The 11,143-nt window shown below is 39.5% G+C and overlaps 1 protein-coding gene across 2 annotated transcripts; it reads left to right on the top strand.

Annotated features, from left to right (window-relative positions):
• The first annotated feature begins 1,008 nt into the window (after nt 1-1,008).
• On the top strand, nt 1,009-3,424 carry LOC124998768. 2 transcript variants are annotated; one of them, XM_047573296.1, is made up of 6 exons: nt 1,009-1,122; nt 1,394-1,720; nt 1,839-2,102; nt 2,181-2,261; nt 2,383-2,469; nt 2,542-3,422. In XM_047573296.1, exons 1-6 carry the CDS (start codon nt 1,059-1,061, stop codon nt 2,586-2,588), a joined length of 870 nt encoding a protein of 289 aa, XP_047429252.1. In that variant the 5' UTR covers nt 1,009-1,058; the 3' UTR covers nt 2,589-3,422. The 2 variants fall into 2 exon arrangements, with proteins under 2 accessions (XP_047429252.1, XP_047429251.1); XM_047573295.1 differs by having other exon boundaries at nt 2,181-2,469; nt 2,542-3,424.
• The last annotated feature ends 7,719 nt before the right edge of the window (nt 3,425-11,143 follow it).

Raw genomic sequence — 11,143 nt, 5'->3', positions numbered from 1 at the left:
TCAAGTGACATGAAGGTTTTAAAGTTTGATAAATTACAGAATAACTTTAAATTCTGTTGAAAAACACTATTGTTGCTTCTAAATTCTGTTTTATTACTTAAGTCATGGGTGGATCTTTGTTCTTTTTTAATCATGTGACGATTATAAATTTATAAAACTTATTTTGAGACTTTTTGCTGTAATTAGTAGGCGTTGCCTGTTTGCTTAGACAGCGGTTTCACACGTCCTCACATTAAGAAACTTTCCTCCATAGAATTCATTACAGTGCTAGTTTTGCAATGCTAAACGTTGCATACTGACTGAGGCAATAACAGAGACATCTTTCAGATGAAATTTAACAACTCCAGTTAGCATTAGCATTAGCATTAGCATGCTCCCAGGTTGTTTAAATAAAGAAAAAGGAATAAAAGGAATGAAATAAATAGATCCAGGTTTTAAACAGAAGTCCCGCCCCAGTAAAATATGTTCTATTGAACATAATTTTGAAATCTTCTCTTCTGCGGATGCTGATCATGAGGAAACTCTTGGACTTGTCAGAAACAAACCACAGTTCACTCGTTCACACGATATCTTCCCCTCAGTCCCACGATGCAACACAACCCTCGGCTCCGTGTTTTTCTGGACTGGTCCTTGAGCCGAGGAAGCGACGCATCACTCGCTCACAAATGCAGAGGATTCAAACCCACAACCTGATGACAAACCATTGATGTAAATCCTCTCTGTTTGACATGTGGCCCAACAGCAGTGGAACAGGGTTTTTTTTTTTTCTAAAACAACCTGAACATGGATCAGCTGTAACATAACGATTTTATACATTTATCAAATCAAACTTCATTTATATTTATATTTATATTTATATTTATATTTATATTTATATTTATATTTATATTTATATTTATAACACAAAGTGCTTCACAGTTGTTTCTTGTTCACATACTAAACTAGAAACAAGAAGTCGGTGACGTCATACGTGTCACAGGAAGTTAATGCTGCGTCTTCCATAAGAAGCGTTTGCACTGAGCAGACTGTGGTTATAAGACAGACAGAAAGACGAAGACATGATGGACGACGACAGGCGGATTAAACCACTGTTACTGATGATACTGATGCTTCCGTTCACTGGTGAGGACACATGTATGTTTGTTTCAACCTTAACTGAAAACCAAACAAGGATGATGTTATTTTAATATTCACTGTAACTGTCCTTCATAGAAAACTGCCTCTGTCTAGATACATCAGCTCATATAGCATCAGTTTTATTACAGTTGTGTTTAAAGACTTGAATATTTGTGTTACAGTGTTGTGTTCTGTCTCTGAGGATGAGGAACAACGAATAAAATCTAATGTATGTGACGTTAACAGAAACATGTTGGTGTCTCTGCTGTTTTCTCAGGAGCTCTGACCAGACAGTTCTACCTCTATTTAACCGTCAGAGACGGAGACGACGTCACTTTGCTTCATGAGAATGTGGTTGATGATCAACGTAACTGTGACAAAACAACCTGGATCTTTGTTAATTCAAGAAGCAGAACATCAGTAGAGCTGGTTACTCTGGGACAGATCAGATCTAAACCAGACAGACTGAGACTAACATCAAACTGTTCCCTGGTTATGAAGAAGGTCTCAGATGAGGATGTTGGTCTTTACATCTGCAGACATTTTGACAAATCAGGACAAGAACAAGGTCCAGATGCTCTGGTTGTTCTGTCTGTTGTAACCAGTGAGTATTTTTATCAGAATATCAGAGTCTCATTAGAAGAACACACTGAAACATGACAATAATTATGATTAGAATAATGAAGTTAACCTGAATAACTTTGTCTTTCTTGTCTTGTCAGTGACTGAACACGATGACACTGACCAGGTGAATTTAACCTGCTCTGTGGGGACATTTGGACCATGTAGACATTCAGTGAGGTGGCTGAACAGAGATAAAGAAGTGGACAAAGACAACAAGGAATTAATAACATCTCAGTCTTCCTGTTCTGCTTCTGTCCGGTTTCTGACGACTCATTTCAGTTACACATCAAGATATAAACTGTTTAAGTGTCAAGTGTCCACAGACACTAAAGAAGTGAAGCTTTTTACCTTCGGTCCACCAGGTGAGAAACAAACTGAGAATCTGAGCTGTTAAATTATTAAAGCTCCATTTATACAACAAGTTGTTTTCTTTCGTTCAGGTGAGAACTTGAAAGCAACAAGTGAATCACAAGGTCCAGCTGAGAACAACAGAAGAACCGACGCAACAACCACATCTCAGTGTACAGTCTCAACACGCTTCTGTTTCTCTTTGACCGACAATAGAAAGCTGCAGCTGAAACATGTTCTCCTGTCTCCTCCAATGTCTTCATTGTCTCCATTGTCTCCTCCGTTGTCTTCCAGACTGGTTGTGGTGCATCTTCGTAGCCGTGGGTTTAGCATTTCTCTCCACAGCTGTTGTGGCCGTCAACATCTGGACCAGAACTAAAGGTGATGATGGTGAATGTATGAACACGAGGTCTGGATGAACCTGAAGTTAACTCGTCCTCTTGTCTCTTTTAGGGAAAACACCAGAGACGGATGGAAACGCTGTGGGTTTAAGAAGCTGAATGCTTTGGTTCCATGTGTCTGGAGTTATTCATGTGTCGGATGCTTAGAAGTCGGAGAAGTTACGCTTTAGTTTTTTCCAGGTTGGTGATGATGCAGATGATGGAGTTTAATTATCATATAGAACATCTCTACAGCCTCCTCATGTAACGACCTGAGCCATGTGCTTGTGTTGGTTTTATTTTGGATTTTCGCTGTTGTTTGCCTTTTGTTGGAGTCTGAATTTATCCTGCTTTTAAACCATTAAGTTGAATTAAATTGACTTTTAGTACTTTGAAGCTCCGCAGGTCGTATCTGTGCGCAGCTCGCCCCTGTTTTTTGACTTGTTCTTGTAACTTTGCACATTTTATTTGCTTTGTTTTTCCCTGTTTCTGCCTTTTGAACGCCCGGTTATGCAACACATTAAGAAACGTCTTCTTGCACATGTTACTCAATAAAGTCACCAACGTGTAACAAAAGCTAAAAGTGTTTGTTTCAATGCATGACTGAACAAAGACAGAATTGCAAACAATGATTTTTATTTTTACTGCTCTCACATACGCCGTCTGTATTTGCTTAACAACGTTAGTGACGTTTTAGCCAACATGAGTTCATAACAAAAATAAGTCAAAATAAGTTCAGCACAAGTTCACTGAAAGTTTATAAGTGTGACATGATGTTACATTTTTGTTTTCCTTTAGTTGTCCCGTTTGACTTCGCTTACACTTCCTCTTGAACTTCTCACCTCATTTCTATGCAGAAGTATGACTCAAGAAGTGTAACGTACCTTTGCAGCAGATCAGAGTGGAACAGACGTGAGCGTGGATTATAAAACGTGTTGTCACCTCACGTTCGATGTGTGTGTGTCTCCTTCTGCGCAGAATATTTGCAAATAAACCAACAAAAGTGACCAGAGTCTGAATCATCACTAACTTCTCAACAACCCTCACTCATTGAATTTTTCCACGACAAAGTCCCAACGTCCTCAAACGAGCACTTGCTAATTAAAGACGCTGTAGCTCGTTACTGTTGACAGAATGTGTTAAATGTGGGCATCATATCAAACTAGAAATGTTACAAAGTATAATTAAACCGTAGAGTTTGATGAGGTTTTCCACATTGTCCACGTGACAGAAAGAAACTTAACGTCCTCATACGAGGACACGGGGGCATCGTCATGTTTGGAGATGAACCAACACTGCATTCCAGCATCAGAACCTCATCCCTCCATGACACATGGGGGCGCTAATGTCCTGGTTTGGGCCTGTTCTGCTGCATCTGCTCATCATTGATGGACCAATGAACTCTGAATTCTACCAGTGAACTCTGAAAGAAAATGTCAGGACATGAGTCCATGAGCTGAATGTGAAGAGAAACTGGGTCATGGAGGAAGATAAGGAGCCCAAGAACACCAGAAGAACAGTTAAAGAACAACAAATAGAAATGTTGAGGAAACCACCATCAGATTCCTCCAACAGATCAGCAGTTACCAGAAACATTCAGGTTACAGCAGATACTGGAAACCAGGCTTCACTCACATGGAACACTGGCTCATTTTCTCGAATAAATAAATGTTCAAGTCTAATGTTTGCGTCTCCGTGGAGACGTGAGGTTCTGGTGTTGGATCTGAATCTGATCGGAGCTTCTCCAGGTGACTCAGCGCTGATGATGTCGACCTCCGTCTTCGTGTTTCGTTTGTTGGTTCTGCACATATGGCGGCAGCAGCTTAGCGCCGAGAGGCTGCAGGCTTTACAGCAGCTTTAGTCTCTCTGGCAGAAAACCCGCCTCCCAACGTTAAGACTCCATTTGGAAGTCTGACACAGCAGCTGGTCGTCGCACCCGCAATCACTTCTCAGGGTTTCCGACTTAAAGGGATTTCTCTCACAGATTCCCATTTGGAAGACAGACAGGAGCTGGTGCTGCTGAATGCAGAATGAGACGGACGGCGACATCACCTCGTCTTCTTCTCTCGTTTTAAACACGCAGAAGAAGAATTCAAGGACACGTTTGGTTCAAGTGTCTTTTATAAATGTGTCCTTTTTTGTTGCTGTTGTTTTTTTGATATTTTACCTTTTTGTTTCCTTATTTGTCTTTTAGTTTTTATTAAAGTAATTTTATTGTCTCCCCACCAGAAACCTGACACATAAAGCACCTTTTCTTTCTTCCTTTCTTTCTTTCTTTCTTTCTTTCTTTCTTTCTTTCTTTCTTTCTTTCTTTCTTTCTTTCTTTCTTTCTTTCTTTCTTTCAGTTTTTAGCCCCATTTAGCATCCACAGCATTAATGCTAACAGGTTATTCAGCTAAGCTTAGCATGCTAACATGCTGGTCTAGTGACAGGTTTTAAATGTGAGTTGCAGATATTCTTCATAAATAAAAAACAGTTTTATTTACTGTTAAATATTCAGCATTCGGCCACTTTTAGGTTTCACTGGTTGTTAGATGCTGGACTCTTGTTCCTCTGTGTCATCTGTGCAGATGAGAGGATGTTTTTGCTTTTTTCCACATCCATACTTCTTTGTTTTATGGGTTTTATAAATGGAATCATTTATCTCAAGGTGAGAACTGATTTCATCAGTTAATTAAAAGTAATTCAACGAGGATCAGTTTCCCTTCTGTGAATTTACAGATGAGGGTTTGTAAATAATTCATTTAAAGGCAAATCGTTTCTTTTCTTTAATGCAACAACGTTAACTTATAAATAATTAGGCTTCAGTGCAGTTAAAGCGTGTTTCCGTTTTCTGACCTTTAGATGGAGCCACTCGTCTGCAGCCTCACAAATACAGGCTGATTCTTCCAAACACACAACTGCAGTTTAATCCTAAATCCACAACGTGAATCAGATTCATCAGCTGCTTAAACTCCTTTATGAAAAGAAACAAAGAAATTCATCTGTCATTATTTTTCTTACAGTAACAGTTCTATTCAAATTACAGAGCAACCACTTGAGATTTTAAATGATAATAATAATAATAATAATAATAATAATAATAATAATAATGATGATAAAATAATAATAATTATTACATATTATATATATATTATAAATATCTCAGATAAATGAATCTCTGTCTCCCTGTAGAGGAAAATAAATGTATTAACGTTTTATTAAATTCATCCGTCCACAGAGAGTAAAGACTAAACGGTTTCTGTCTTTTCTTTCCTTTATTTGATCTGGTAAAACACTGAGAACAAGAAGAAATAAATTTAAAATCACCTATTTATTGTCATTTAAGCCGCTCACCAGCAGAGAATAATATTAACAGCAGCTATGTACAGATTATAATAATAATAATAATAATAATAATAACAACAACAACAACAACAATAATAATAATAATAATAATAATAATAACAATAAGAATAATAATAATAATAATAATAATAATGATAAGTATTTGTATGTTGAATTTAGTATATAAATATAAATAAAGTAATGATAAAATTGAAAGTATCACAAATATATTTATATATATTTGAATCTGCAGCTATTGTGTTAATAATTAATAAAGAAATGAAGCTGAGGTTTGTGTGTCTGTTTAAAATTACTTAAAATAACATAAATGTTTATAAGATAAATAGTTTCATGTTAATATTTTACCTTCATGGAGATGAAATAATAAATGGCGCCTGTTTCTTCCTCTTCTCTCATTATCTGTGTCTCTTCAGGCTTCGGTCCAGATGCATCTCCACATCCTTCACTTTCACACCAAGACGAAAAGAACTTCCTGCTTCCTCCACTTGAAACCTCTGAGCAGCCTGAGCTGTGAAAACACATCTGGTTCTGTGCTTTCATCAGATCCATCAGCAGATCTATCAGCAGATCCATCAGCAGATTAGTGGCTCTTTGTTGAGGAGGCTGCAAACACAGAGGAGCTACTGAAGACCTGAACAAAGAATCTGAGACACGGCGGAAAAAGCTTCATCCTCCGGGGTTAAATATTAAAGAAATCAGTCAGATCGTGTCGTCAAAGAGCCGGAAACATCACGACCCCGAAGACGCATCAAGGACGAGGATCCAGAGCTGCTTCGTTTCTGGGAGAAACATAAAAATGAAGTCTGGTGTTAAATTTACCTTCAACAACAACCTTCACAACATTAAAGATGAAGAAATGAAATGAACATGTAAAAAATGATAATAATAATAATAATAATAATAAAAATAATAATAATAATAATAGTAATAATTAATATTTATGGAGCACTTTTAAAAGGAACTCAAAGACACTTTACATTTACAAAAATCATAGCAGAAAAACAGCAGAAACTGAGAAGAACATTATAGAACATATAAAAAACATAAGAAGAACAGAAATTATATCTTAAAAGCTAATTTAAAAAGGTGTGTTTGTGTATGATGTGTATATAATAAATAAAGCAGAGCTATAATTTCACTTACATGTCTTAAACAAGGTGGGAAGAAGTACAAGCCCCTTCTCCTTAAATCATTTATAATAGTTATTTATCTCTCCTCCTTTTACATTTCTCCTTAATATTTATATATAGTTATATTTATATAGTTATAAAAACCTTTTCTAAAGAGCTGGGACTTTATGAATTTCATGTTTTACAAGTTGCAGCATTTAAAGAATCGTGGCAGACAAACAATAATTCATATCTGTGACGTTGATTTCAAGAACCAGTCGGAGTTCGTGTGTTCAGCTCAGGTCCTGGTTTCTGGACCAGGACCTCATCACTGATGGACCCGAGAACTCTGAAAGAAAATGTCAGGACACGTGACCTTAATCCAATAGAAAAGTTGTAGCATCAGTTGATGAGAGGAAACCACCAACATCTCACAACTGAAGCATCAGATTCCTCCAACAGATCAGCAGTTACCGGAAACATTCAGGTTACAGCAGATACTGGAAACCAGGCTTCAGTCACATGGAGGAATTATTACTTTATTACGGCCTCCGGAGCTTTTATTTAGATTTAAGTGGCTGAAGTGTTGATTTTTGGTTTGCTCAAGAAAAAAGACTCTAAATAAATATATATATATATATGGCACAACAACAGAAGACAAACACTACGCTACTAGCTTAATTAAGATGGTTCCGAAATAAAAAAAATAAAAAATACAAGAATAAAGAGAAAAGCAACAAATTAAAAAAACACTTTTAAGAAAAATAAAAATGAGAAAAAATTTTCTGAAAATCTTCTCCTCAGACCCTCAATACATTTCACTTTTAAGTTCAGTATTTATTTTATGTTTTTATGCTAAACTGAATGGAAATCAATGGCCGCCTGAAGCTAAACTCTGATCTGCTCCAACAGGCTGAGACGTTGGCGGATCCTTTGCCAACTTCGTTCAGTTCCTCGTGTACCTGTTGGTCTCTGGAGGAAACACACAACTAAAATAATCTTCAGACATAATCCTTAAAAACTCTTCACTAAGAGCAAAACATGCAAATTTTTCACTTTGAAACGGTTCGAAACGATCCATAAAAGGCCGTAAAACGGAGCTGGACTCTCCTCTCGGCCCAGTATTTGTGCACCTTGTGTGTGGAGAAAGCTTTAATAATCTCCGATGAAACATTTCGGGGAGCGTTTGGAGATGGGTGGCCTGCCCCTTTGGCTTAAAGCAATTAATTCAGCTTTCTGACATCAAACTCTGGGCTCAGCGTGACAGCTTGGAGCTCAAATAAAAAAATAAAAAAGGCAAGTTCTCCTGGGAACAGAGTAAAGATGGCAGGATCCTTTTCTCCACTGTTTGCTCAGTGGCTCTGAGAGCAATCTAACCCCCCCCTCCCCAGCCCTCCAACCCCCAGCCTGAATGAAATGCGAGGGCACAAACAATGTGCCGGAGGAGAGAATGGGCCGACGGGGAATGAACAGTTTGGAGTATTTGCTCAGTGGAGGAGCCGCCACAAAGGCAGAGGCTCGGCGTTCCCATGAATCAAGGCGCCGTCTCTTTCTTGTTGTGGCTCGTCTGCGTCGCCAGCTATTAAACAGCACCACATATAACTGGTTCCATGCCATTTAAAGCCTTTTCTCCCCAAAACTGTACCATCAGGTGACCTGCACTCGCTTGTTGTATTTGGCCGGTTGGCCCGGAGGCGGCCGGCCGAGCTCCTCGCTGCACGTGGCGCCGCGCTCCGACTTCACATCTGCTCAATATTCGCCCAAATATTCAGCTCCGCTCGAGTGTTTCCTCACGCTCCCGGTGCAGGAGAGCGAAGACGGCGTTTAGAGCCATAACGTTTAGCCGTGATTGACCGTTGCCCTGCCAGGTTTTTATTTCTCCCAAACCCAAAGCCCAGACCCGGAGCTGGCTCTCTGGGTGGCCCGGGCTGCCGGGCTGAAAGGCACCCAGACTGACACTTAAGCTCTTTTTCGCCTTAAGAAAGCGTCATTGTACATCATGAATGGCAAACTGCTGTTTATCTAACATGGACCCGCTTCTTTTTTTTTCTTTTCTTTTTTTTTTATCCCACCACCTCAACATCACAAATTCACTGTTCTCATCACTTCAGCGTTAGAGCAGGAGACGAGTTTCATCCCCAGATCAAAGATGAGAAACACTGGGATGATCTGAACGTAACTCCAGCTGGAATCTAAACGTCCTCAGGTCGACACACACACTGTTTTCATCAGACTACAGTTTGCTAAACCATCTCAAAGTTAAAATCCTGAAGACCAACAAACCAAACACTGACTGCAGAAGACAACAGACTGGTCGGGTTCAGGCAGGTTCTGGTTACTGGAGTTTCTGAAGGATGCTGAGGTCTGAGAGGAGGAAGCTTTACAGAACTTTTCAACAATTCCTCAAGCTTCAGTTCCTCCGTCTCAGATACTGTGGATCCTTTTCAGAAGGTTTTTTTAGCATCTGTCAGAAACTCAGAAGAATCACGACCTCCTCAGGAGTTAAAATAAATAAAACATCTCAACCAGTCCAGGATTCATTGGACACAATAATACAGACTGAAACAAAAATAATATGTGCAATTAATCAATCAACCAATCACTTGCCGTGAAATCAGAGGCTACAGGCTAATGTTCACTCATGTGTGGTGGTCGTTGGTGGTAGAGTTTACCCAGAGGAGGGAGGTCAAAGGTCAGACAGTCTGAGGAAACTTCCCAGCGTCACAACTTGAGGTGGATGAACTCTGCATCTGCAGATAGGAGACAACATTAAGTTAGTCTGTGAGGTGTCTCTACTTTTAGCCGGTGGAAATAGACGTCGCACCTGAATTATCAGCGTCAGAAAACAAGATGGCCGCCTCCACAAAAACACTTCGCTTGTCCCAATATAACTTGGTGTGTTCAGTATTTACATTATTTTTAGTACAAAGTGAAATTAAAGTTTTTAAAATCTTGACATCAACGAATATATGTAATGTTAAACTAAATTTAGTCTATTTAAGTTCCACTAATTGTAAATGAACAGATAACTTGAACGAGTTTTTTACTAGAATTATTTACAGTGATGAATCTAGTAAAGATCTGCTCGACCAATCAGATCGTTTGGTTTAATGTGGTGATGGAGAGAAGAGCCGTCAAATAAACAGAGATGATGAAGGAAGTAGATGATGGGTGCTGAGGGCATCATAGACCTACAGCAGCGTAACTAAGGGACGGTTCAGAGCCGCCTCAGGCCGATTAACAAAAATAAAGTATTAACCTCTAAGTAGAAAGAACGTGCGCCTCCTAAACTCAAACTAGTACCTGGTTCTTCAGGAGTTTCTTCCAAAACGAGCTTATAGGTTGATGTTTCTGATCCTCAGTCCTGTTCTTCACGTCTGTACACGTAGTTTTCTCTTCATTATGTTGCGTTAGAACGTGAACCATCTTTCAGAACTCATCCAAACTGAAACCTCCTCCTTGTTTGTGGTATTTGTAGCATTTGTAGCTTCGGTCCCTCAGTGTCTTCTGCTCGTGTTTGTGTTTTATCCTGAAGGGCCAACGTACACATCACAGTCGACTCCAGATCTTCTGGTGTTTGACCCGTGGCCTGGTGGCCTCCGCCTGAAGCCGACACGAAGCCCTGCAGAGCCCGAACAAAGCAGAGCAGAGACGCTGATTAACTTCGCTGAGGGAAGCTGCTGAGCAAACACAGGTGGCTGCAAGTCAGGGCAGCACTTCCTGGACTATGAGGGATGAAATCCAACTTTTGCAGCAGTTTGATGAGGAGGCTTCGCTGGTCTCTGGATTAAAGTCACATGGAGAGATTCTCCAGTGCTTCAGTTCGTTATCACACATCACAGAGTTACAGCAACACAACCAAGAGCTGGGAGACGAAACACAACCAGAGAGTTCAGTCATCATCATGTTGTCTGGTGTTAATGTGTTGATCTCTTATATTTAATAATACGGTAAATCTGTGATGTTGTTATGAAACAGTGTTAGCTGCAGTTACCCTGGAGATACGTGTCAGTCACAGTTTCTATGGAACCGTGTGTGCAGCGGTTACTATGGCGACGCATCAGTAGAAGTTGCTGAGGAACTGTATCTGTCGGGGTTGCTATGGATATACAGTATGTCTGAAGTGGTTGCTATGGAAGCATGTCAGTAACAGTTGCTATGGAGCTGTCAGTCGTGGTTGCTATGGAGGTGCATCAGTAGCAGTTGCTATGGAGCTGT

Source organism: Mugil cephalus, chromosome 21 (genome assembly GCF_022458985.1).
Source record: "Mugil cephalus isolate CIBA_MC_2020 chromosome 21, CIBA_Mcephalus_1.1, whole genome shotgun sequence".
Lineage (NCBI taxonomy): Eukaryota > Metazoa > Chordata > Actinopteri > Mugiliformes > Mugilidae > Mugil > Mugil cephalus.
This window is presented reverse-complemented; position numbering and strand designations above follow the sequence as displayed.